This window comes from Harpia harpyja, chromosome 18 (genome assembly GCF_026419915.1).
Source record: "Harpia harpyja isolate bHarHar1 chromosome 18, bHarHar1 primary haplotype, whole genome shotgun sequence".
Lineage (NCBI taxonomy): Eukaryota > Metazoa > Chordata > Aves > Accipitriformes > Accipitridae > Harpia > Harpia harpyja.
In genome coordinates, this window is record NC_068957.1 from 2,229,143 (window position 1) to 2,255,889 (window position 26,747).

At 44.7% G+C, this 26,747-nt stretch overlaps 1 protein-coding gene across 11 annotated transcripts in view; it reads left to right on the plus strand.

Annotated features, from left to right (window-relative positions):
* Positions 1–26,747, plus strand: part of ARHGEF9 (Cdc42 guanine nucleotide exchange factor 9) — a 227,929-nt gene that overhangs the window by 169,227 nt on the left and 31,955 nt on the right. For all 11 annotated transcript variants that reach the window (XM_052813733.1, XM_052813735.1, XM_052813731.1 and 8 more), the window contains 4 exons: positions 3,378–3,569; positions 10,829–11,008; positions 13,471–13,703; positions 18,128–18,257. In XM_052813733.1, the coding sequence (XP_052669693.1) occupies positions 3,378–3,569; positions 10,829–11,008; positions 13,471–13,703; positions 18,128–18,257 (735 nt within the window). The remainder of the gene's footprint in view (positions 1–3,377; positions 3,570–10,828; positions 11,009–13,470; positions 13,704–18,127; positions 18,258–26,747) is intronic.

Sequence of the window (26,747 nt, forward strand, 5' to 3'; positions counted from 1 at the left end):
GCCTTTAGGATTGATGCTTTCAAGCTTCCTCCACCCCCCACTATTATGATTAGATCTTTCCTGCTTTATTTTTTAAATGAAAATTGAATTTTTTCTCCTGATCACTTGACTCCAGGAGGTAGAACTTTAAAAACATCCTCTGTTGCCAAACTGGCAGGAGTGTCATGAAACTTGGTAACAAGCTGTTCCAGTTGGGTTTGGGAGAGCTGCAAAACACCTTTTCATAGTAGCAAGAAGGCAGGATGGGAAGTTATTTTCAACTTCAGCCAACGGGGTTTAATACCTACATTGGTCCTGCTCGATTTTCAACGTATATTTAGTTTGGAATGCCAGTAAAGCTGTCATGAGGACATATCCCTCAAAGGACTCCCCATGCAATTCTGTCCTTCCCAGGGCTAGTCCATTTTCTCTTCTGAGGATGGCCCCAGGTTTTCACAGCAGAGCCCCCACTAAAATCAGTGTCACTGGTGTAAGTAAATTGGCCCCTGAGGTCGCTTTGGCAGTCTTACACTGGCATGGCAGTTACTCAGAAGCAGCACTTGGACATTTATTTTTCAGCATAAAACACTGCTCATGTACGTGAAGCATTGCTCTATCTCAATGTAACTGAAACTTCTTCCAGAGCAGAGAGTGGGGTTTGCTGGGAAGAGGCATGTTTTCTAACATGGGTTGTTTCTCTGAACAAGTGATATTCTTCTGAAATTTGTTTTAGTGTACCAGGAGAGGTTTTGCATGCTGGATTCCCAGGTATCTTTGGGTGCGATTAGATCACTAGCTCACTGCCTCCCCTTGCAGTGACCCAGGGCTCAGCCAGGCCTTCCAGTGCTGATGGGAGTCCTACAAAAAAGCCTTTCAGAGATCCCTGTGCAGCCCCACAATTGGGAGACAACATGACCTAGTCCATCTTTGCAGCAGATGCCACGATGGAGAACCCCATCCTCTGGGAAGGACCTGGGGAAAGGCATGCAGAGCTTCTCCCAGGCATGCTGCATCTCCAAGGGTTTCCCTGTGTCTAAACTGGCATAGCTGGACTGGCTGGGGTCACTGAAATGCCCTTCTGCAGCACCCAGGCCTGCTTGCCCTTAGGACCAGCCCTGCTTTGACTGCAGTCGAGCCACCCTGGGTGCTGCCAGTGCTGCAGGACCACAGGGCCATTCTGTTCCTGGTTGCACCCCTTCCCCTGGGGTTCATTGGGACATAAGAAACGAGAACTGACAGCCGTATTCAGCGGCTTTCACTTCTGCTCTGTCACACATGACACTAAATTGACTCTTGGCTGCGCTGTCTTGGGGAAAGGTATCAAGCCTTTGTACTTCGAGGGTGGCTCCTTGGTGCAAGGGGAGCAGCACCGAGGTGGCAGGAGGGGCTATTTCACCTCCTTGGCAGGCTTTGGCACGTCTCTCTGGTCTCCTGATGTGCAAAAGGAGGTCCCATGTTGGCAATGCAGGGTGGGGAACAGGTAGGAGATTGTGTGGGCAGAGCAGGCAGGACGCCCGGATCCATCCTGGCTCTGCCACTCGCTCCATTAGGCAAATGGGCTACACTGGGTTTCCTGCCCTGGAAAGTGCCTGGCACTGCCAGGACGTGGCATGAGCACAGCCTGGGGTCAACAGCTCTCTGCTACGCTCAGCATAGGGTTGATGCCTCCAGCGGGTCTGGCTCCACTACTGGCAAAGAGGGCATCTTGTCGTTTAAACAGGCGCTGCTGCCCTACGCACTCTCGTATAAAGTCCCTGATAGCTCCCGGACACAGGGCACAGTCGTGAGCAGGGTGAAAAGTCCAGCTTTTTATTGCTTTGGGTTTTTTTTATCCCCTAAGTTTGAGGCATCATTAACATTCTGCTAGAGAAGAGATGGGTTTTCTTCAAACGTCTCTCAACATCTTGGCCTTTGTAACTCACTGTAGGATGACAAAACGTGGGAGCTGTAAGAAGTGGTTTAGCAAAACATGATATTGGTTAGGAAAGCAGGGAAGGAACATGGGCAGGTTTAGGTTTTTTTACTTTACTAATTTATAGGAACACAGCCCTTTACAATCTGTTAAAACCAAATTTAAGCTGAATAATGGGAAAGTATTAGAAACTATTAACACTGAAAAGAAGACTGAAAGACCAGGTTAATGATGCAGTTTGTGTGGACAGTTTCACTGTTTACGGATAGATGTATTTTTATGTTTGAAAGTCTCCAGTATTTGGGGCTTTAAATGCTGAGGAGAAAAATTGCTTCATTTACATGACAACTTCAGTAATCTCTGTAAGATAGCAGTATTTCTGTCTGGTTTAAGCTTTATTTAATGTTTGTTTACAGACTATGCTGAGCCCAATTTTAGTTGATCAGAGTTATTTTAAGCAGGTTTTACTTGGGGTGAAAGGTAACAAAAGGAGGCACTTGATCCGTATGTCATGTGCAGAGCACAGTCTTGTTCAAAGACAGAAACTAGGAGGCAGCGTTATCTTTTAGTTTACAGGCTCAATGTATGTTTTTTATTTGGTAATGGAAAGAAAATTCAGTGTGCTGAAAATGCAGTGATCCTTTTTCATTGCTTTTTGCAGTTTGTTCCAATTTAGAGTACTCAGTGCCCAGGGGTGCTTGGTACCCCGTCCAAAGCTGCCCTCAGCCCCCCCAGGTTTTAGGAGACTTTATTCAGCCAGTCTGGTCTCAGTGTGGTTTAGGGATCACAGTCTCAGGGTGCTGAGAGAGGGTGTTTGCCTGAGTGAGAAAGGCTCTTCATGTGAAATGATGAGGAAAGCTGCTGTGAAATGAAAATCAATGCTCATTCACAAATCCTGGCCAAGGAAGTTTACAGAAAACTCAGTGCCACAACCTGGTTAGCCTGGGCTGATGTTTACATCCGGTTCAGAAATCTGAATGAATGTATCTTAACCTTCGTAAATCAGTCACCTGTAAAGGGCTTATTCCTCCTCCCAGAGGTTTCTTCCTGTTTGGACAGACCCCAACTGATGGTGGAACAAGCGGTGCTTTACACTAGTAACTGCAGTTTTCTTTAGGTTGGTCTGTTTTACATATGTACATCTTGGTTCAGAGCACTTGACAGCATTCAACAGTCCAGTTACCCTTTCACATCATTATTTTATATTTGGGATCAAAACTGTCAACACTTGAAACCCCTTTGCTTACAGCAGTGTGTGGGAAACCTTTTGGGGCTGGTTGCACCGGTATAAAAATGGACTGTCTGGGCTGTAAGCTGTTGTGGACACCACGGTGCATCGCTGGCAAGAGCATCACCATTGCTGTAAGGAGGGGGTCGATCCAGTGTCTCCCAGAGTCATGCAACCCAAGACCCAGGCTTCTTTCACTCATTGGCTTTCTGATGCTTTTATGAATAAGCCTGTTGCTCTCCTCTCTCCTCCTCGCAGCTATGGGTAAACCAAGAAGATGGAGTGGAGGAGGGAACCAGCGATGTGCAGAATGGCCATTTGGATCCAAGCGCCGACTGCCTCTGTCTCGGCAGGACCGTTCAGAACCGGGACCAGATGAGAGCCAATGTCATCAATGAAATCATGAGCACGGAGCGCCACTACATCAAGCACCTCAAGGACATTTGCGAGGTACATGGGAGCTGTGACACTGGGGTACTGCAGCAGGACATGGGATGGGCTATTGAGAGCTAAGGACTGGGTTTGTCCGTGGGTGATGGGGGAAAAAGATGCAGTGTGTTTGAGTACTGTGTCTAACAGAGGAGCAGCATCTGTCAATAAGTATTGATACTTCTGAGAATTTTCTGCTGGATCTGATAATTACCTCTAGCTTGTATTAACTAAAAGTACAATTTTCTGACCTTTTTTCCATATTGCTTTGACTAAAAAATGATGAGGTTGAGATCCTTCAAGCAATCCTCTTAATTAAAAGCCAATGCCAACTACTTTTGAACTTGTCATTGAGGAAATTAGGTTGTAATTAAACCAATCGGTTACCCATTTTATCTGTGTCTTTCATATTGGGTTCACAATTTCCCCTGGCTCAGGATGGGCCCCATTTGCCTTTTCTTATGGTGGGACTGAGAGCAAAATGTTTTCACCATGGGAAATGAAGTATGTTACCTTTATCCAGTGTAAGGGCACCAGCAAGCAGATGAACTTTGGTGACTGACCCCATGCATCTTCAAGTTGGTTCTTCTTCATTATGTTACAATTAACCTCTACAACCCCTTACTGTCCAGCAGCATGCAGAATTAGTGCCATGAGCTAAGCCCAAAGTGCAGTGCGTGTGGTGCTGGGTGTTTAGGAACAGGAATGCATGGCTGCGCCAGAGAGTGTTGCAGGACAGCTTGGGCATTGTGTGTAGAGCATATACTTATCACTAAGAGGCAGAAGTTTGTTAGCACTAAAATCAAAGCCCATGGCTTTCAGCTCATCCCTCTGAATGTTTAGGATTTAGCGAGCCTGTGCCCAGTCTTTGCAGAGTCAATGTGGTGAAGCCCCTTGTGAATTCTGCTTAGAAGAATGTCTTCCTCCCTTCATACTTGCTACTTTTCTATTGACAAAGCGAAGCAGCCATCCAAAAAGCATCTATGACGCTTTTCAAATATGGAAGAGTCTTGGGATTTCAATTTGGAAACAAATGAGCTTAATTTCACTGTGCTATTTCAGTCAGAGGGCTTTGCATTGAAGAAGGGAAGAACTGCAGGAACTTTTCCACGTATTGTTTCTTTTCCTGCATTTGCACTCTTCTTTTGAAAAACTAAATAAACCCTAACTTGCATTTCCCAGCCTTGTCACCATGCTTTTGCCAAATCAGATTCTCAGGAGATACAGATAGGTATAGCTTCAGTGACATCTGTGGGGTAACACTGATTTACAGCACCTAATGATATGTCCCAGATAGGAAAGAGATCTCTAAGGCTCTTTCTTTGCTCTGTATGATGCAAAATGGTATTGAGGGGATAAATCTTACCTTCAGGTAGAGCACAGGAAATGATTCAGCTGCCTCTCTTAAAGAAGGAGGAGGACTGAAATGGGCATTCTCATCTGCAAAATGATGGGCTGCCCCTTGCTGGAGAGAGCCTCATTGTGCTCAGTTAAATCAGAGCAATCCATTTGCCTCGAGAAGGCTCAGAGACAGCTCAGTAATGCCAGGCATTTCGGCATAGCATGACGTGACTGTTTCTGTTTGTGCACAAGAGGAGGGGGGCTAGAGATGGAGAGATGCGGGCTGGCTTGAGCTCCTCCCAGTGCTACTGGATGAATTTGTACAGAGGTGTTATTTGTGCTGAAGAATGAGTAGACACCAGACAACTGCTGATGAGATGCAGAAGTGCTGTCGACTGTGGCAAATTCCCCTCTTCCCTTCGCTCTTTATTTTAAGGTGTCAGGACAAACAGCAGTGATATGAGGTATTGGAGGGGATGAAAGGAGTTCTGGCTGGGTGGTGAAGGTTGAGCCTGATTTAGTACTGAGTTTAGCAGTGTGTAGTTATACTCTTGTTGTTGAGCTATAATGAATAACAAATCCTAATACCAGTGAGGCACGTCAAGACGTGTGGTTGTTATCGGAGGACCGTAGCCCCTGCTAGGTGATTAAGAGCCCTCCAATTGCTCTTTTCTGCTTCAGGATGTATTTCCACTACCTGCTACTATATTATTATACACCATGTTATTATTCATAATACCCATGGTACTAGTCCTGCCAAGTCAGGAGCTCACAAGCTAGCCAGCACCAGAATGAAAATTACCTGCTCAAGCCAAGACCTGTGTGCAGCAGTTGGCTTGGAGGGGAATTCCCCATCACAGCAAAGCCATACTGCCCTGACGACTGCTGCTGTTGTGCCCTTGCTTAGAGTATGAAGGACCGAGTGCTGCTTGGTGAAACAGTTTTGTGAAGATTTTTATTGGGGGTAAAATGTGGAGTTTTCCCTGGACTGCATTATCAGGAGTGGATGGATCATTATTCTGAAATATCACCAAGGGGAAAAGAAAGAAAAAAGAATTTAGCCTTAAGGGAATATGCAGCAATAGGAATTTCAGGCTTAACCATTAGAGCTTAGAAAAATAATAATGTACTGAAAACTAGGCTTTTATAATGGGTAGCAATAGCCAGCCTTACTGGCAGGCAGTGCTGCTCACTCACTGTCCTGTAAAGCACCACGTATACACATGGCCATCTCCAGGCTTGAAAAGATATCCCCCTGCTCCTGGGGTTTGATCCTGGGAGGATGCAGGAGGGCACAGGGTCTGTCTGTGACATGGCAGCAGTGACACCAGCAGAGCAGCCAAGATGCTTGGTCAGAATAGCTACCTTGATGAGAGCAGAGGGCCAAGAAGGTGGTTTGAGCTGCAGCATGCGGTGGGGAGTGCAGGTGGAAGAACGAGACGCAGGAGCGCTACAAAGAGCGGGGTGCCATGCTTTGAGCAATGAGCAGGATTTGGACCAGCAAATGGATTAGGAAGACAAGGCTAAATTTAAGGAGGTGTTAGAGGGAGAAGTGACAGAGCTTGGATGGGAGCAGTGAGGCAATTGGGAGATCAAAGGAAACCTCCGTATTATGAGTAATTTGGGGGTGGGAGGTTAGGAAGGCCAGCCAACTTTCAGTGCTGCGTTTTGCTCTTTTCCAAGTAATTTCACTTTGAATTTATTTTTTAATAATGTTGATTGGATTTTACCTAAGCTTTGCTTTGGTGCCAGGACAGCTCTGAATGCTGTGTGGAAAACATCCTCATTGCATCTTAGCATGTCAAACTGAGTCCGTTGTGCAGAGCTGATGGGACAAGCTTTCACGTGGTCTGGATGGCATTAGCCTGACTTATTCTCAGAGGTGGATAAAAACCACTTTTTTGTGCTGCCTCAGAGCAAAGCAGCATAAAACCTTCTTGGCAGCAATGTGGCCGTCCTTCAGAGGACCACATCTGAGGAGCTGCTGGCCCCTTTGTATGACCAGGTTCTCATCCATGGATACCAGACTGCAGGGCAACTCTGCAGAAAGCTCTCTGGATCAATGGGGATATATATGTATTCCCCAGTGTGCAATTTGTAGCTGTCTTTCACAGCCTGCTTGTGCACACTTTGTTTTTCTGTTTTGGAGCTGGCTGTTTCTCTCCCTTTTGAGGAACAGGCTTGTGTTCCTGCAGGACTTTATTTTATATTTTAAGTGGGCCCCAGTGCAATCACAGTGCCTGACATTCAGGATATTTGAGTAAGTGCTTTAGAGTTCTGACCTCCTGGGACCAGTCATGGCTCTAATTTGCCTTTTCAGTTCAGTCAGTCTCAACTTTGGTTTTGTGCTTATTCTCCGTATGTGCATATCAGCACAACACTCACCTGGATGCTGTGAGCACTGCTCTAGAGAACAGTATTTTTATAGCCCAAGTGGTGCTGGTCCAAACTGAGGGATGGTCTGCAGGACGGTGTAGACAGCCCCCAAACTGGCTCAGAGATGAAAAGAAACTGGAATATCATCGCAACTGCCTTTGAAATTATAGCCTGCAGTGGCTATCATCTCCTCATTCTCTCCTTCATCTTGTTCTCAGCAAGACAAGAAGAAGGACGGATGGATTGGCCACCTCTCCTGTCTCTAAACCTGCTCTGAGGTGGAGAAAACTTAGCACTTAACCTCCTGCAAATACTTTCCAACTTTGGCCTATACTTCAGGGACTACATGGAAAAGTACTTTAAAGAGACACAGTTTGACGGCTATTTTTAGGTATTCATTGAGCAAAACACTCTCCAACATCTGCTCATCAGTCAGCTATCCCTCCTCTGAGCAAACCTGACGGGATGAGCAGAAGGAAGATGACATTGTTTTATGTAACAGAAGTAAATTTACTGGAAAAACTATGCAGCGGCCTTCTAGCTGGCTCTTGCTGCGTGTTATGTATAAATCTTCAGTCTCCCCTTTGCTGGCTTATGCTGGAAACCAACCATCCAAACACACAAGCTGGATAGAGGATAAGGCTTGGGAACTCCATGCGTTCTTTTATTTTCCCTGTGGTTTTATAGGTGCCTGTACAGAAATGTGCTGCTTCAGCTTCTCATGAAACACGTGACTCAGGCAAAGTGATGAACCAGCACAGGGAGGACGGGGAATATTAAAGACGGTAGTCACAGCCAATAGCAACCCCAGGGCTGAAAGATGTTCACATAAATCATCCAGTGAGTGATTTCACAGAACAGTATGCGAGAGGGGAGGCTGGCTTGCAGGCAGCCTGCAGCATGCAGCGGGGCAAAGGTCCTAACACAAACGGCTTGCGGCAGTCATTCAGTGCTGCTAGCACCAAAGGCAGTGTCAAAGAGCCTGGCCTCGTGGGCAGGTGCACATCTTTTTTCCTTTTTTTTTTTTTTTTTGAAAGCTGTTCTGAGATAAGCAGGTAAACATGAAAAGTAGCATGGAAAGATGTTCTGCATTATTCCTTGCTAGTTTGAATTTTTATTTGTCCTGCAACTGTCCTGCAACATGGGAACTGGCCTGCTCCCATTCCTCCTGGCCTTGAAAAATGGGAGAGGGAAACCCAGGGAAATGAATCATCAAGGAGCTCCTGGAAGAAGATTTAGTAAATGCAGAAGGTATTCCATAACCCAAGCTTCCCAGCTGAAAAAGCCAGCAAATTCAGGGTAACGGCATCCTTCTAGCTAAGCTGGACATCACAGAAGTTGGTTCTTTGCCAGGTCGGCCAAAGTTGCATTTATCATTCATCTGTTCGAAGTTCTCCCTCCCAAGAGCCACATGGTGAGGCTGAAGGACAGTTTATTATAGCGTTCCAATAGTTCGCATTGTGGGCCAGCAGCTGCGTGTCACCAGCTGGCAGTTCGTCTGTGTGACTAAGCATCTAGAGTTCCCAAATATAGCCATTCAACTGGAGCTGTTGGCATTTTTTTCCCTTCATTTTTTTTCTTTTTCCTATGTAATAAAGGCAGGCAAAGTCATCTCATGATGACCTCTATGTTACTTCTTTTCAGTCAAGAGGCTGCAGTCCAGACCAGGCCAGCATAGCATCTGATATTTGGCCTTGCAAGTTTCTAGCCTAAATCTTCCAGACAGGCAAAGCACAAGGGGGGGATGAAGTGACTTGCTCAATGTCACACAGGTTGGTGGCAGAGCTAGAAATTCAGCCCAGGCATACAGAGTCTCCGTGTGTCACCCCATCCCCTGGACCACATCTGCTTCAGGCAGACGTGTTTGAAGAAGTCCTCATGATACAGCTGAAACCAGGATGGCGAGTTCATGGATAAGGCAGGGTCAGCAAAACAGGGAGGCAGACAGAACTTGGTGTGTTATGCTTTTTGCCAGAATATTGATCCACTCAGCCGTTTTAGGTCAGGAGATCTTCAGAGCAGTGCTTGCCTACCGATTTGTGTTTGTATGATGTCCAGCTAAGCTCAGGCTCAGTATCAGTGGGTATCATGGGCAGCTGAAAAATAAGCAAGGAGGATCTTTTTATTATTGTGCTGGACCGAGACACAGGAGATCTGAATTCTTTCCCAATCTACTGCAGATACATTCTGTGATTTTGGAGAATTTCCTTAAACTCTCTACATCCTAGTTCTTCCTCTCTCTTTCTCCATTTGACTTCAATGTCTATAGACTCAGTAAGGGAGCCTGATGTTTGTACAGAGAAGGGTACAAAGCTTTTTCCTCTGGTCCCTCTTAAAAAAGGAAGAAAAGCAATAAAAGACGATAGTTGAGAAAGCAGAAGAAAAATTCTCACTCGTTTTACACTGTTTAGAATAGTATATTTGGGCTAATGGAATGGAGGGTATAGAAAACAAAGTTGAAATAATGCTGCTTTCCTCTAGGTGGCATTGATCAGCAGCTCGGGCTGCTCCCACTGTGGCTCCCTTGCTCGGGCAAGCCAAAAGACCCAAAAAGACCCACCCAACCTGCTGCATCACCTTTGGGTTTCCCTGCCATGACACTCACAGGACAACAGCCCTCCAGCTTTTATCTCAGACTCAGGAAGATAATAATGGGGGGGATAAACCATGTTGCCTCCCAAGTTAGGGAATGCTTGAAGAGTGTTTTCCTTCAACATTTCACTTGGTGCTGAAGTAACTAGGATGGTTACGCTCTCCATACCCTCTTCCCTACACCAAGGGCATGCAACCACACATTAATAGAGTATTTCTCAGCACAATTATCAGCTTCCTTGTCCTGATTACCGTGGCTAAAAGGAGAAATCAGAGTGGGCAGATGATCAAACAGCCCCTCGCAGCTTTCTTTGTAATGCCATGTGCCACTGAAGAGGACATGGAAACAGCAATGTTTGTAGGTGCTACCCAGGATATTGGGTATTGCAAGGCAGTGATTTCTGAAGGAACAGGCATACAATATTGTAACACACCTCTCTGGAGCTATCAGCCAAATGTTGCTGTTCTCTGCAGCACAGGTAGGGACAGAGCCATTTCAGGCTATGCTGGTTGAGATCTCTGGGGAACCTTTCCTCTCCAAAACTGATTCAAGTAAAATGCTGAAGGACATTGAGGCAGAACCCAGCACTGTCCTCCCAACGCACTGTACACACGCTGTCTCCAGCATCTCCTGACGCAGGCTGTGAAGCCCTGTGCATACTGGGTCTGGTGTGTCCTGAGCAAGAGTAGTGCTGTGGGTCAGCTGTAGGTTGCAGCGGGAACAACAGTTGCAAATGAGATGTTGTCTATCAAAAAAGGACTTGTAGCGTTTCACGGCATGTTTTGCGTATTGCATGCTTACTCATAGACAGGAGTTAACGGAGACTGTCATGTCATAACAAGTGGATTTTGTTTTCAGAGCCATTTTCTGATTTTGTTTTTACTTGCTCCTTCCTCGAGAAAAATCTGGGAGCAGCGTCAGTATAAGTGTTTGGGTTATTTTATGGATTGTTCTGTCTCACTCCTTACAGGGTTACTTAAAGCAGTGCCGGAAGAGGAGGGATATGTTCAGTGACGAACAGCTAAAGATCATCTTTGGTAACATCGAAGATATCTACAGATTTCAGATGGGTTTTGTCCGGGACTTGGAGAAACAGTACAACAACGAGGACCCCCATCTCAGTGAAATCGGACCGTGTTTCCTTGAACACGTAAGTTCATTTGGCATTTTTGTTTGGGAGTTTTGGGGTTGGTTTTGGGGGTTGGGCAGGAGGGGAGTAGCAGAGAAAGTCAGGAGGCAGGAACCCCTCAGCATAACTGTTGTGCATCAGTACTGTTCTAGTTACATATCACAGAATACTCCACGGCCTTCTGTTTACTTCATGAGATATAGGTGCAGGGAGATTAAAAGTGAAGCATGTAGTTAGATAACTCCCCCAGTACATTTGAATCCCAGCACCTTTTCACATCCACCCTTACTCACGTTATGTCGTACAATGTCCCCCACGTACTCCGCACCTTATTTTGCTCTTCAGAATATGACTTAAACCCACTCACAGGCCATCCCAATCACGTCATGGATGACCAGAAGGTTGGAAGAGGTAAGAGAGTCCGGAGAAGTAAAAAGAAGCCTTAGTTGTGCATTACACAAAAAAAGCAGAGGAGAGCAAATGCTGGGGCTGTTCACTGTGGCACCAAGATGCATTTGCAGAGGATGAAAAACCCATGCAGTTTCAGTTACCTTCCCCTGCGGAGCTGTTGGGCCAGGTGGGGAGGTGCCAGGCTGTGCTTCTTGCTGCCCGGGTGGCAGCAGGGCAGCAGATTCTTGCTCATGCTAAGTGCACACTGAACAGGACGTTTTAGCTGATGATACAGTCCTGGAGGCTTTTGCCCAGCCCATCGTACTGTTATATAAGCCATGTACTACTGGAGCTGATAAATTGGCCAGTGTTGTAAATATGTCAGAAAATGTCAAGAAAATTACAGTCCTGCAGTTCTAGGCTTTCCTTTAGGGAGAATGAAGTCCTATATCAGAGCTTATGTATGAGGTGCTCCAACCTGGGATGCAGATCCTGTACTGTGTTACCTCATTACTTAGTCAGGGCTAAACTGGCAACAGTTCAGTTCTTATTAGAGAAATTTCTAATAGACATCCATGAAACTTCAGCAGGGCATCCCTGAAAAGGTTCACAGCATCTCTTAAGCATCGTTGGTCTTCTAATTGAAAAGCAGGTTTCTTTTTGAGAAGTTGCATGATGGCATTAACCTTGCTTATTTTTATCAGAGCCTGCAATTTCTGCTGCTTACTTCCAAAGTAGCATCATATTCCACCTCTTTGCTAAAAAGATGTAAGAAATCTTGGTGAGAATCAGTAGCTAAAACTTCATGTCTTGAGGCTGTGCTGTCAATTCATTTATAGTGACAATAGTAAGAATTACTACTGTTATTCAGCGCAATATTTGACACTCATCTGTCATAAGATAGGGGCTGAAAGCTGCTTAATAAAGTCCTGATAAATTATCCCTGTTTAGCCATTTGGGGAAACTGAGGGATGAGGACATTAAGATCCTGTTATGGATCTGCAAAGCATCTTGTTCTCATCTGCTTCAGGAAGAGAGAGGTGTTAGCACTTGGCTCTTGGTCAGCTGTGGGAATGGGAAAGAAACCAGGCTCCCTACTCCCACAAAGGCAGGTTATTTGGGCCCTTATGGGACTGAGAAATAAGAATTGCTCGTCAAGTGTATTTTTTAAAAAAAGAATCTGTCCTGTCTGTAGTTTGTAAGGCATTGGCCACAACGTGATGTAGCATCTCAGGCTGTTGACCTACAACACCTGGGCTTATATTTGGGCTGTCTCAGCTAGAGTCTTAACACGTGATACTGGGCAGTCAGTTTGTGTCTGGCTGTCCCTTCCAGTGTAATCTTTATTTGACCTTTTGTCTGCCTTGTCCGTGTGGCCCAGATGAATCAAGCCTGAGTTAAGGGTGATGAACTGCCATGGCCCCATCTGTGGTCAGGGAAGGCAGCAAAAAGAGATTCCAACCAAAATAGCACAAAAAGACTTGTTAGACCAGTGCAAAGGGTGGGTGGGCACATGTATGAGTGGGTTGGTTGGTTGGTTTGTTTTTCCAGTCTTTGGTGTTTTCTGGTTCTCTGGTCCTGGGGAAATCCACACAGTGGTTGGTGTCTTGGGTTCCTTGTTGGCAAAGGGAATTGCAGATATACCCAGCTCCTAAACACTTGCCAGGTGTTTCATGATCTTTCAGGGAAAGATCTCTAAAAATAACAAGGTTATTGTCTTGTATTACCAAAGGCCAGAGCTCTGCTTGGTTCTACCTTTACCTTTTATAAAGAAAACTCCACCGCACAACTTGAAACTGAGAACACCCACAGCGCTGCACAGGGGTTCACTTTAACACACCCTGTACCTACAGAGACTTCAGCAATGTGTCAGTATGCAGGTCCCTCTCTGCCTCCCTTTTCCCCCAGAGCAACCATGCAGTACCTCCTGCAAGCAGGAAAAGTACTCTAGGATCAGTCCTTCCTCCTCCTGCTTGGCGTATTCTTTCTTCTTTTGTTGTAATGCCTTCTTGTTGGCAAGTTGGGTGGTTGCTTGCAGCACTTGTCTGACATGCTCGCCTCTGTGTGCATCCCTTTTCTCCTGCCTCTCACAGCAAGATGGCTTCTGGATCTATTCAGAGTACTGTAACAATCATTTGGATGCATGCATGGAGCTTTCCAAGCTGATGAAAGATAGCAGGTACCAGCATTTCTTCGAAGCATGTCGTCTATTGCAGCAGATGATTGATATTGCCATAGACGGTTTCCTCCTGACGCCAGTGCAGAAGATCTGCAAATACCCCCTGCAGCTCGCAGAGCTACTGAAGTACACCGCGCAGGATCACAGGTACGCCAGTGTCTTGTTACATTGAAGGGTTTTGCTCACTGCTTCTTTACATGGCCTCTGCACACACACAGGGGTTGGGTTTTTTTCTGTCCAGCTCTTCTCTTCGTGACATCTTGTATAAATTGAAGCAGGGCAAATGTTCAACAGACAGTTAGAAAGCTTCTCAAAGCACTGATTCTCAATGGAGTCAAACTCTCTCTGTTATAATCAGACTTGTGAACTAATTACCCTTGGATGTACTTTCTGATGCTACCAGTTATACTAGAAAAATTACCTAATTAGCATTCAGTGGTCAGAAAGGCTCATTGCTTTACCCTGAAGAGGACATAGCAAGTAGAGGGCCAGGATCCACAACTCAAACCTGAATATGCTCAGATTTGGGATGAATTCAGAACCTGCTCTGCTTTTCAGCCTGATTCCATCTCTGATTTTGCCATTGGGTTTAGGTTCAGAGGAGTACCCAGCAGTTTGATTACTTCCCAAAATTTCCAGGATCTCTTGCTGCTGCTGCTGAGGCAATCAGCCTGACTCCCTGACCTAATGTAAATCAAGAATAGTACCTACGATATCACTTGTGATACACTGTTATAAAAATAAGGTGAAAGAAGCGTCAGGCCCCCTAAGAGTAGATTTTCTCCTGTCTTGCCAATTTTCTTTCTTTTTCCAAAACCCATTTAAAAGGAAGTGCTTCAGAGAACAAAAAAGACCACAGATGTTTCAGAAACTTCTGCAAGTGTTTGATTTTTTTGTTTTTCCCCAAACCCAGCTCTAAAAGTGCAGAGACATGTGGTATGAGCAAAGAGATGCATTGATTTGCTTTGACCTGATTCACAAGTTTGATTCATACTCGCTGAATGCCCAGTTCAAAATCACCAATTTGGACATGCGTTTGGCTCCCAATCCAATTTTTGTTTTTCTCTTCATAACGAGACCAAATCAAACTTGGAGTGGACTCATGGGAACATTAGGGTATCAGAAACCAGCTCTAGGATCCCAAATGTTGTGGCTTTTTTTTCCTTACCAGCCATGTGATGTCCCCACAGTACTTGCAGTGTGAATTCAGATGCGGCTTTACAATGGGAAGAGGATGTGGACAGTGTGATTACATAACGGTTGAATTATTTTGGGAGTACATTCCTTTTTCCTTTGGGATGTTTTAAAATCAACATGTTGTTAAGTAATCAGATATAGTCATATTCTGAGGAGATTTGGACCTTTCCTGTGGTTAAGCAACAATTAGTTGATTCAGACCGAGTGCTCTTTTCTACTGGATTGTATCAGTGATACGACACAGCCATAGACACTTCATTTCTCTTGTTTCTTCACTTTCTGAAAAGGGAAAGCAGGATTATATTTGCTTGCCGTGCGTTAATAAAGAGTGAGACCCCTGAAGCTGTAACACAGTGCATATGTGAAACTCATGTCGGCAAGAGACCTGTGCCTTATCTCAGCCCTGGAACGTGGTGTACTTCCGTTAGTGTGGGCATGCCCTGGAGAGTTTATTGACACAAGGAGGAATGGCATTATAACACAGAGATGGGGTGGGTTATACCGCACTTCCCTGTGGTCTAGCTCCTCTGATTCAAGTGTTCAAAGAGCCTGAGAGAGACCGCTCCTCCAGGCAACCCAGCTCACATCCCAGACAAGCTTAATGGCATGAGTAGGGAAAGTGAGGCACAGAGTGTGTCTTACTCACCACCAGATGATTCTGCACTGGGGCTATGCAGAAAACCCAGGCTGCCATGGTTGCCTGCTTGAAATACAAATATTTTCTGCTCTTGTAGTTCTGGTTTTGGGATCGAGGCTGAGATGAGCAAAGCCTGAGATCAGAAAAGCAAATAGTCTTTGGGGAATGTCATGTTGTGACCATATCAGACACAGGGAAAAGCCAGATACCTGCAGGTTGGGATACTGTCAGGGTCAGCTATGAACCAGAGAAACTGAGAAGCCAACTGGGGAGCTTCACCTGGGCCCATTAATCAGGTGACGAGTTGTCCTCATGCACTTGCAGTTTGACAGTGCTTGCAATTAGATTATGAGTCTGAAACAGAAGCTAGAAAATTACAGGGTGGACTAATACAATGAAATCAGGCTCATCATTGGCTGAATTAGGAGTCTCTTAAGCACTCTGATTAGAATTTAACGTGTAGAAAATACTGTTTAAATCAGTTGAACCATTTCTGGAGTAAGGCAAAATCAGAAAGGACCAGGAGTCCCAATGAAAGCAAAGATGTTAGCTTCATCTAACAGTGGGACATTATATTCTTTTTCTTTTTTTTCTTCCTCTTTACTAATATTGTACTTGTAGAGCTATGGATCTTCCCTGTACCAGGTCAGGACAACAGAGCTGAAACCAGAAACCTGACCACTCTCCCCCAAGTTAGCATGTGATATTTGGCAAGACTTACATTCTGATTGAGCACTGGAAAGTGGTCACTGCAGCACCAATATAATTGACAAACAATTTATTTACCTTAATTTCATAGCTAATGCTATCCTATTATTATTTCACTGGCCAAATGCTTTGCTTCTGTTATTTTTTCTTCTAAGTTTTTGCCAGCTCTGCCACAGACATGGGCTAGGAGCCCAAAAAGTTCAGTCATGACTCTTTCTTCATTACTGCGTGAAAGAAAAATGTGCATGGGGTTTTCTCTTCAAACAGAACATTAGAATTAGTGAATTAGCATTACCAAGATAAAACCCAGCTTGATTGGCACCGGCCCACTCCACATGGAGGCAGGCATGGGGGTGTTTTCAGAGCCTGGCTCCCTTCAATTGCTCATTGTTTTGAGACTGGTTCATTTGAATTTTTCACAAAGCCACATCTGTTTACCTCTTAAAGATTTACTCCAGCTTAATATGAATTAAATATATGAAGGTACTACGTGCAGCTTGCTGGTGTCCTGAGTGTTCCTGCTGCAGAACTGAGCTGGAGTTAAAAGTGTATGAACATGTTACGTGAGAAAGAGGAGACTCTGCTAACGGGTGGCCTGACATTAGCCTCCCTTCTTTGCATGAGCATAATTGCTAGGAGATTATTAGTGACTGTCTCTAAACCCTATGCCTCTCCCTGCCTCTACAGATTCTTTCTGGCCATAGTGACTTTTCCCTACAAGAACTCATGGACATTTTGAAGACCAGACTAATGTCTCTCTGGCATAGCTCCATTTCTCCCTTACACAACCAGGCGCTCACTTCATACAGATGGCCCCACAAAGGAAGGCACAAGAAATTCTTCATTGTGTATCATGATGGATATGTCAGACAGCCCATCCGCTGTTCTCCTTTACTTTGTTGAAGGACCAGTCCTGATGTTTGTAGGATTTTTTTTTAACCTCAGCTAGAATTTTGGCACAAGAATTGAATAAAAATTGAAAATGCATCTCAAGATTTCATCCAAGAAAGGATGGCAAAATAGCAAATAATATTCTGTCGTATATCATATTGTGATTGTTTCTTAGTATTTATCCTGTTTGGATCACATGGGGAAATGGATCTAATTCACAGCATTCACCCCTATTTTAGCTGTCACCAGTGCAATTCTTAGCAATAATCAATAAAGCCATTCCCCCTGTAGCTGCCCAAGATCACAGTTTTTCTCATTAGTCAGCAATCAATATCAACCCTTAAGTTAATAATATATTATGGTGGCATTATGGCAGCTGGCCTTGTCTGTCTTTCCAATTGAAATGAATGTTAAGGTTCCTTGGAATGGAAAAGAAGGCACAGGGTGGAAATCAATAGCATCGATTCCAGCATCACGTTTTGAAAAGACTGATCATCATCTTTGCTAGCCCTGGCGGGAGGCTATTTTCACTCTTTGTTATTACACTCACAGGCCCATCCAGTAAAAAAAAAAAGAATTGCTTTGATTTGCTCAGCTGAAGTCTGCAGTAAGAGTGAATGCCATGGCATAAATGCTCTGTGGCACTCTTGGAGTCACCTTATGGCTTGGAAGGTGCTCTGGCCTTGTGTCTAATCGAAAAATATTTTCTAATGTCCATTTTAAAAATGGAAAAATCCAGGCCCAAAGACACAGGCTACAAAAATGTTCAGACTTTCTTTTAGGATGCTTTTTAGCTGAGCACCTTAAGACTTTAAAGAGCAATATTCACAACTGTTGTACCTTGGGTTGGTAGAGGCTAGACTGTACTCATTGCACTGATGCAAACCCGCTGAGGAGCTGGCTGGCTTCTCTGTCTCATACACATGCAATTTCAGTTTCAAGCAAGCTGCTTTTTTGTGATGATCCAGAAAGACATTGCTGATGGAAAAAATATGGTATCGTAGTAATGAGTGGCAAATCGTACCTGCTTTTCTTTCTAAAAGAATGGTGAGATTATGCTGCTGCTAATGGTAGACTCCTGTGCATTTCCACTGCACATCAGGCTCCATTTCATGGACTTCTCTTTTGTGTTTGACAGTGACTACAGGTATGTGGCTGCTGCTCTCGCTGTCATGAGGAATGTGACTCTACAGATCAACGAGCGGAAGAGGAGATTGGAGAACATTGACAAGATAGCTCAGTGGCAGGCCTCCGTTCTGGACTGGGAGGTACAGTAAATGCTTGGCCCTAATTTAGGTGCTATAAACCTGGGAAAAGTAAATTCCATACAGTTGTTGAATTATCCAAGACCATATAGTTCATTTCACGCAACCTAGTCTTGTGATTAAGCTTGGGACAGAGAATACATATTTACAGGCTTCAGAGATGGTACTGAAGCTGTAAAACATTAATGATACTCTGAAGAAAATCTAGGATCCACTTCCAATTTCATCAACAGAAATCTGGAGTAACTTTGGCAATTGCAATGCTGTTGTCCCAGGAGTAAGTGAGATTTGGGTCAAACTCTGTGTGCGTTCTGGCTCTGTGCTTTGTCATTGGGGAAGAAGTAGGAAAAGAGGTAGCAAAAAGTCCTAAAAATTGTGACAGGTTAAGAAAATCAAGAAAATTCTTCTGGTGGTTGCTTTATGATTAGAAGCCAAAACATTAAGCTGAAGTTAGAGATGCTATTTGCACATTTTAAATGAGTACCCACTTAAAGATATTTCTGAACCAACCTTATGTGTACTGATCGCATAATTAAGGAGCCGAGAAACACAGGCAAGGCAAAGTCAGCAGAGGGATTCCTCACTAGCAGCCCTGCAGTCTCCTAATTTTTGCCATGTGTTTAAAAAAACCCCCCATACTAAAAGTATGTTCTCCTTTTCTTTTCATCCCTGATTTTTTTTAAATCATTGTATGAATGTGATCTGTAAATAGGGTTTTTGAAGCAGACCCAGGACAAATGTTTTTGTAAATCCCTGTCTATGTTGTCATCAATCCATGTGTTTAGCGAGTAGATACTTAGAGTGATAGAACAGCCTTTCTTCTTCCTCACAGTCATGAAGATCTGGAATAACTCCACATTCAAGTCAATGGGATCATACTATGTAAATTAGTATATGGGAAAGATGCATTAATCCTTTAATTTTTTTTTTTCCGAAAAAGACCTAGGAAGGCTGGAAGGAGAGGGAGAGAAATACAGATGCATCACCTTCTGATTGTGTATCCTCCTTGACTGAATTAGTTTCATTGCTATAATGAAGGTTGGATTCAACCCTGGATCTCTTGATAAAACATAGAAATGCAGCAATCATAGCTGGTTCTTAAATTATGACTGGCTGTGAGAGCAGAGAATGCAGATTATTTGCTTGATTGTTTTATTGTTGTTTACTGCGAAGAAACCACTCTCTCGCTGACACGCAGATTCATTTTCAGAACTAGAAAACTGCTCTCAAGGAGGCACAGGACCATCAGATATCTTCAGCCTTCAGTGTGATGAGCATTCCATGTGATGTGCTAATGTGTGTCATTTGTAAGAAATGCTGAGACCCTCACTGTAAATAAATCTAGATTAAGGACAGATCAATTCCAAGTCAGTGAATATTCATGTGTGAGTCGAAAGCCAAGGTGACCTCCACATAGGATGTATGGAATAGCAGTTTCTTTTTCTCTTCCATTAGCTCAGTTGATAATTCATTTTTATTTAGCCATATCCTTGATAATTCATTGCTGCTTAGCTTTAGCCGTATCCTTTATAATTAATTCCTGCTTAGCAGTACCCATTCTTTATCTCCATCCTATCCTCAGGAACTTGCCAAATCATTCTTCCTGGCTTTTTTCAACTATTCCAAATTTTCAGCACGATATTGCAGCAACATCCTTCAGCTTCTCATAATATAGCAAAACCTGCTGTTGCTACTGTTCAGAGGTCCAATGGGAATACAGCTACTGCCCCCATTCAAAGGAAGACACCCTTTTTGCCATTTTTATTCTGTATTTTGGATCCAGAAGAGTCATAGAGTTGTGATGAGAACATTAGAGGATGAGAGCTAGATCCAGCAGAGGACTTCACTGCTTGATTCTTTACTCTAAAGTAACTTCTGAATCATCAGATCCAGCCCCCACTTCACTGATGTCCAGGTAATGGCTAGAAGGATGCACAAAAATGCAAAATACTCAGAACTATAGTATCGTGCAGGAAGAGAGCAGGAGAAATCAAAAGCAGTGCCAGGTGCTTAGATCTGTCCTAGATCTGTGCAGATGCTCTCTTTAGGCATTGCAAACCCAAGCTGCTAACCTCCAAAAACCCCACTCAGTTGATGTCTATCTATAGGACATGTCTCCCAGGACATAGGCCATCAGGGGTTGATTTCTTACCCAGCCTGTAGGGGTTCAGGCCCTCATCTTCTACATATAGGCAGTTACGGAGTAGAAGAGGGATTTCCTGGTACGTCTCCCTAGCCTCTTCCAGTCTGTGGGGAACATGCATTTATCATATGGGTCAGAGAGCAGAAGACCACAACTCCCAGGGCGTTTTTGCTGGAGGACTCTCAGCTGAGAGAGTAACCTGCTGTCAACTTTGTGCTTCTACAAATGTTAATCCAGTTTATATTAAGTGCTCACTGAAACAGAGTGAGGAACCCACAGCATTACTCTCCCATCTCTATGTGGCCCTATTCCTGCTCTAATTAGAGTCTGTACCTAAAAGCACTCCCTTTCTGTCCCTCTGTGTGTCACAGTGGCTTCCTGATCTCTCCAGCTGGCACAGCAGTGCAAATGAGGAATAGCAGCACGGACCCGGGGTGGACAGCACAGTCTCCCTTGAGACGATCTGAAAAAAACACTAAGTACAAGAAAGCAGGAACCAGGAGAAAAAATTACCACTTCAGATTTTTTTTCACCAGAAAACCAGCCAGGGCACAAGAGAGAGATAATTCCTAATTTCCACTGTATGTTGCACTTGGTGAATTATTTCAGCAGCAACCAAGGCTAAATGTTTAAGCACGTTGAAATCTTTCATTTGGAGAAATGTCTGTTTTTCCTCAACATCTCTAGACTAACGATGTTGACTCTGATTGGAAATTGCATTTTTGTTTCTAAATTTACCCGTGTTTTGTGATGAGATGTTGGAAAAAGATTTTTAAAGAAGAAGAAGAAATCCAAACCAAACAAAAAATATTTTGTGGGTGAATATTTGAAATGCTCTTGTATAAATGTGTGTGTACATGTTTTCTTGTAAGGAGAGGATGTTATTGGGAATGTATACATATTACTGATCCTAAAACAAATAGAAAAAGTAGGGGGTATGTCCTAGCTAATTTAAGCAGAAGGGATTTTACTGAATCCCATGGAGTTGTGCCTGTGTGTTTCAAGAATCATTTTTATCCCTCAAGATTTTCTGCATGGCCCTGTGAAGGTGAATTTCAGGGTCAGCATTTGAAAACTGCAAATATCCTTGAGTTAACCAAGGCCAGATTTTTTTTTTTTTCCCCAAGAAGTCACATAAGCAGAGTCTGATGGTTTAAATTGCGAATGGGACCAAGCAAGGGTGGCCTGACTCTAGTGGCAGCTGATAAGCGTGCTGTCACAGCCAGGGTGTGAAGTCTTAAGGAATTATTGGCAGCTTTAGCAGCTTTATACAAGTAATGACTGAGCGGAATCTTAAGGGAAGATCCTGATCTCACTGACTGCTGTAAATTAGAAATAATCCCAATCACTTTGAAATGTGTTCCTGTATAATTTGTAGGAACGTGGTCTTGACCAAAAAGCCTGGATTGGACTGTTGCCGTGTATGACTCACTTCTTTATTTTGTAACCTGAATTTCCAGTATATAAACAGACCTAGAGAGGTGCTGCCCCTGCCTACACCAAATTCTCTAGTGCCTTTTGTCCTTTCAGTTCTTAATGGCGCAGAATGTAGGGCTTCCACCACCTCCTGCTGAGACCTTTCAATGTCTGAGAGCTCTCCTTGTTATGAAGTGTTTCCTGATGTTCAACCTCTATTCCCCTTCGCTCAGCGTCATCCCCTTACTTGTAGTTAAATACCCTCAGATCAAAACAGTGACATTTAAAGGCAGGCTGGCAGGCAAAATCAGCACACAAAGTTAGCTGGAGCAGGTTCAGAACAGCCTGCGAAGTCTCTTCTGGACCAGACTTCAAACAGGCCAGACAGCCCATCCTGGGCAGCCTTTACATGCTCAGTCCCTTCTTGTGCTCTTGTCCTCTGAGAGAGAGTTACAGATCTTAAAGGTTAGTGGGTAATATCTAGATATATACACACACACAACAGTACTATAAAGAGATCATTTCCACAAAGCCCATCATCATTTCTAAGTCCTTGCAAGCCCGGGTTTGGGCAGTGCTGTATTTACAGGTGCACAAATGAGGCAGTGGGAGTGAAGGAGCAGTACGTCCCTGCCTTCCTCCCTGTATCTGCTCCTGTGCAGTCTTGGCTGGATAGCCAGCGGAGGAGCATGTTCACAGCTCTCCTGCCCTCCTTATGGCTCCTGCAAGCCCATGGAGTAATGCTGGCGAGCGTGCTGCAGTGCCCAGCTCGCTGCAGCGCTGCTCCTGGGCAGGATTTGCAAGCTTGCCATTTGCTTGGGCATGACTGCGGTGCCCACCGCAGCCTTGAGTGCAACTGCACCCTTGCTGAGTGCCCGTTACAGATGATGTGGAGATGGAAAACAGATCTGCGCATTGGCACACCTCAGAATCGCTCTATTTTATGCCTTTTCATACAGCTCTTGAACCATGTCAAAACAAAATGAAGCAGCGATCCCTGCAGCATTTCAGGCTCCCTCTCCAGCCCTCGTGGCAGCTGCCAGCAACGCTTTCCTCCCTTTCAGCTCAGGTTTTTCTCAGAGGAGGGAGATGATGTGGTACCCATTCCCTGGGCGGGGATCTGTGGAGGTCCCTGTGGCAGGATGTTTGGCACAGGAGAGAGCCTTGCTCGTCAGCCTGGATTAGTTTTAACTTGCTATTTAAACAGATTACTTTGGTTTATGTAGATACCTAGATATTTCTACCAAAGATTCCCATGGATTGCCACTTTGGCAGGTTTCAAGAGTATTAAATTTACATGAAGGGAAAAATATATATAATTGAGAAATATAATGAACACTGTACTTTTAAGTTTCTTCCCATTCTTGTTATTTACGGGTCCTTTAAATCAAGACTTGGTGCCCTTAATTATGTAATATATAATAGTTGGTCTCAGCCTAATATTATGTTATTGAATCCAAGAATCACATGAAAAAAAAGATGCATGCAACCAATGTACTGTTTTCAAAGTGAGGACAGCCTGATGAGAAATCCTCCCAGGAAAAAAATCGCATCAGGGGCTGAAACAGATCCTTCTTTTTTTTCTTCTTTTTTTTTTTCCCCCAGCAACAGAAGGTATCAAAAAATGAGCCTGATGAAAAGGACAACATTTCTCTCGCTTTCCTTTTTCTGATCTTTCTGTAGCCCAGAGTGCTAATCAGCCTGTCAATCTCTAATTAAAGAACAGCAGTGTCAGGCAGAAGAGAGCCCTGCTCCCTGAATGTTAACTAGTAAAGGGGATTTTGTGCCCAGCAGTGACAGCAAAGAGCCATGTCAGGAGGTGGGCTCGAGCGCAGGGGAGCGGGACCGATGGGCTGTTGAGCATTTCTAAGCCTGGGACAGTGTCTGCTCAGGGATTGCTCATGGGAGGAAGGAGCGGGACAGACTGGGAGGTGTAACATGCTGCAGCTTGCAGTGCCGTGCCCTTCCTTGTTATGTTGGTGCTTCCAACTGCATTTCTTTCATGACACTAGTAAAAACCCTTTGGTTCCTTCCAGGTCCTTGTTATAGAAAGTGGTGGTCACCTATAGCATAATGGGGGAGCTGATGATTGATATCTTTCTGTAGCAGCAGCAGAAGAGCTGACCCTCTGCTGCAACAGTCGGGAATTAGCCCTAGGACTTTATATGTCATTCTAGCGCTGGCAAGCTTGAGGGAGCATGAAGCACACATCCAACCTAGATCTGGGTGACCTTCTGCTCCCATTACTGCACGCTAAGTAGTTGGACTCTGCCTGTGACTCCATGAAGAATAGAGGAGTCAGCTTTCTTTTTGCTGCCTGTTGTATGTAGTAGGATGCACAGTGAAAACCCTTGGTGCAGGCTGGGGAGCACAGAGATTTTTTTTTATAGGCTTATAGGATAACTCAGGTTGGAAGAGACCTCAGGAGGATATCTAGTCTTCTCTTGGCCATTTTGCTGCTGTGCTCTGCTGAAGTCAGTAGGACATCTGCCAGTTCAGAGTAACTAAAAGTTCAGCCTCTTCCTTTTTTAGTAGAAAGGATATAGATGGATATATCTACAGAAGGATATAGGTGATCTGGCCTCTCTAGGAGTTGCTTGGAAAAAAATGGAAAAGAAAAATAATTTTTTTTTCCTAGTTTTGTATAGGATCGGAGGGATCTAGGGCTAGGACTGGCTTTAGGGAAGGATTAGGAAAGGCATTGCAGAAAGCCTGCCTCAAGTCAGGACCAAGTATCGAGGCATGCTGGGGTAGTCATGGTAGCAGTGGAGCAGAAAAGCAAATGCTTCCCTCCTTGCCCGCCACCCTGCATCTGACCCCGTGAGCCCCCCCGGTAGGGACACTGCACTAGCAGAAGGCAGTTCATGTTGTTCAAAGAGGTGGTACAACTGTGTCGGAAAAAAAATGCCTTTCAAGGTTCATTGCATCCGCTCTAGGAGGCTCTAGCGGCGCAACCACGCTGGTGTATTGCTATAGCAGCCAAGGGCTTGAGGAACAGGCAGGGCCATGGAGATGCTGCTCTTGGGAGCTAAAGGCTGGCCAGCCATGTGCTAGTCCAAAACTATTTGTAATATATATTTCAAAATTTGCTAACCCAGCATTGGAAATCATCTATTTCTAGCCTATAGACTGTATATATAAATTGTTTTCCCAACATAAAAAATGCAATACAAATCCTATCGTTTCAGATCTGAATTTTTTTTGTTTTTATTGCTTGCAGGGACTACACAGTTTGGATTCAGCTAATCAAGTAGAAGTGTTTACAGAGTCCTCTGTGTGTCCTCAGGCTTGAGATGCTACCACAGGAGTAAAAGACAAAACTGGCTTTCTATTTTTAGCAGCCAGCCTCTTCTAGGCTCGCCCCCTCTCATAAAAGCTCCCATCTATAGGCTTGTATGAATCTTCTTCATATAAGCTCATGTCTAGCCAGGAAAGCCCCCCATTTCTGGAGCCGGTGTGTTTTCTTCAGAGGCTTCTTGTTCAAGGGCTTGCGTATACCTGAGCTGTCACAGCAGCGCACAGGTCCCCGGTTTCTGGCCAGAAGGTACCATGGCTGAAGTGAGACCCTGACCCCACACTCCTGGGACATGGCATGATGCACAGCCCGTCCCTTCTGGGACGGACCCTCTGTGCTCCCGGGAAGTTATCCCTAATTAGGCCTTCAGATGCCACAGCCACAGAAGTGAGATAGAGAGGTGGATAAATACCTCGCTAAGGCGATTTGAAAGTCTGTGGTGCAGCATGATGATGCAGTGACTTAATGAAGTTGCTGTTGTCACAGGGCCCAGGGACTCAGGCAGTCGCTTCCAATCAATGCTGAGAGGTTAATTACACATTTACCTGAACAGCAGTCTGAAATCCTCACCAAGAAATTAGGAGTGAGGATGACTCTGGGTTGCTTTGGCACCTACAAGTGTAAGCAGTACCAGAAAAGCGTGTCTATCTAGATGCCCCCCATAGCTGGCTGAACCTTTACAAGCTGTTTGCTGAGATTTTGGGATGGTCTCGTCCCAGAAATTGGTTCTAGTTTGGCATCAAAGCCAGAACTGCACTAGTTTCAGAGCCAAAAAAAAAACCAAACCAACCTTTTCTCTCACTTGCTCCTGAATCCTGCTCCTTACCTTTTAGCTGAAGTCATCCTGATTCCTTCTGTGGTGTTTCAGAGTGAGAGATACCCTGAGATGCCCACAGGGCAGGTGGTGGTGAATTCACCCATTTTTAATAAATAGATTTTAATTAACTTTTTAAAAAGTCCAGCTCATCCCAATTAGTGGAGGGTGACTGCATTTGTTCTCTCAGAGAGTGGGAGAGCGAGCGCTGTGTTTTCAAGACCATCTGCTCATGAATCCTTAAAAAAAAATCATAGAGGAAAACAAGTGTTAGCCGGAGGCAGAGAAAGGGTGAGGGCATTCTGGCAGCCAGCTGGGGAGGCCTTGCCAGCCGGGGGGGCTGGAGGCTGCCAGAGGAGCCGGGGTGGTCCTGACAGTTTTTTGGAGATGGGGAGCTCTAATGAGCTATGGGAGAAGGGATTGTAATTGCCTGAATGAGTGGGAAGAGAGGCAACAATCTGGAGGAGTGAGTTTTGTCAGCCTTACGGGTGGGGGAATTGATATCCCGGCGTAGATGACTTTGGTAGCTGGCCTGAGATTTCAGGATCGGACGTGCTTTGGGGTGCTATTTTAAAGGGACAGGGTGCCAGGGAATTTGTTGCCCTGAATACAAAGTGGCTCTGTCTTGGTCAGGAGGAAGGGGCTTGGCTCTCAGGATGCCACCAGCACCTGCAGTGAGATCCAACGTCTGGGGGTACCTGGAGAGGGGGGGACTGGGACAGTGTCTGGAGCAGCTCTTTCCTCGTTGCAATGTGAACCATAATGACCGTGCCTCGACTGTCCACATTTACTTCATTTATTTCCCTTCCTTCAGAATTTTCCCCT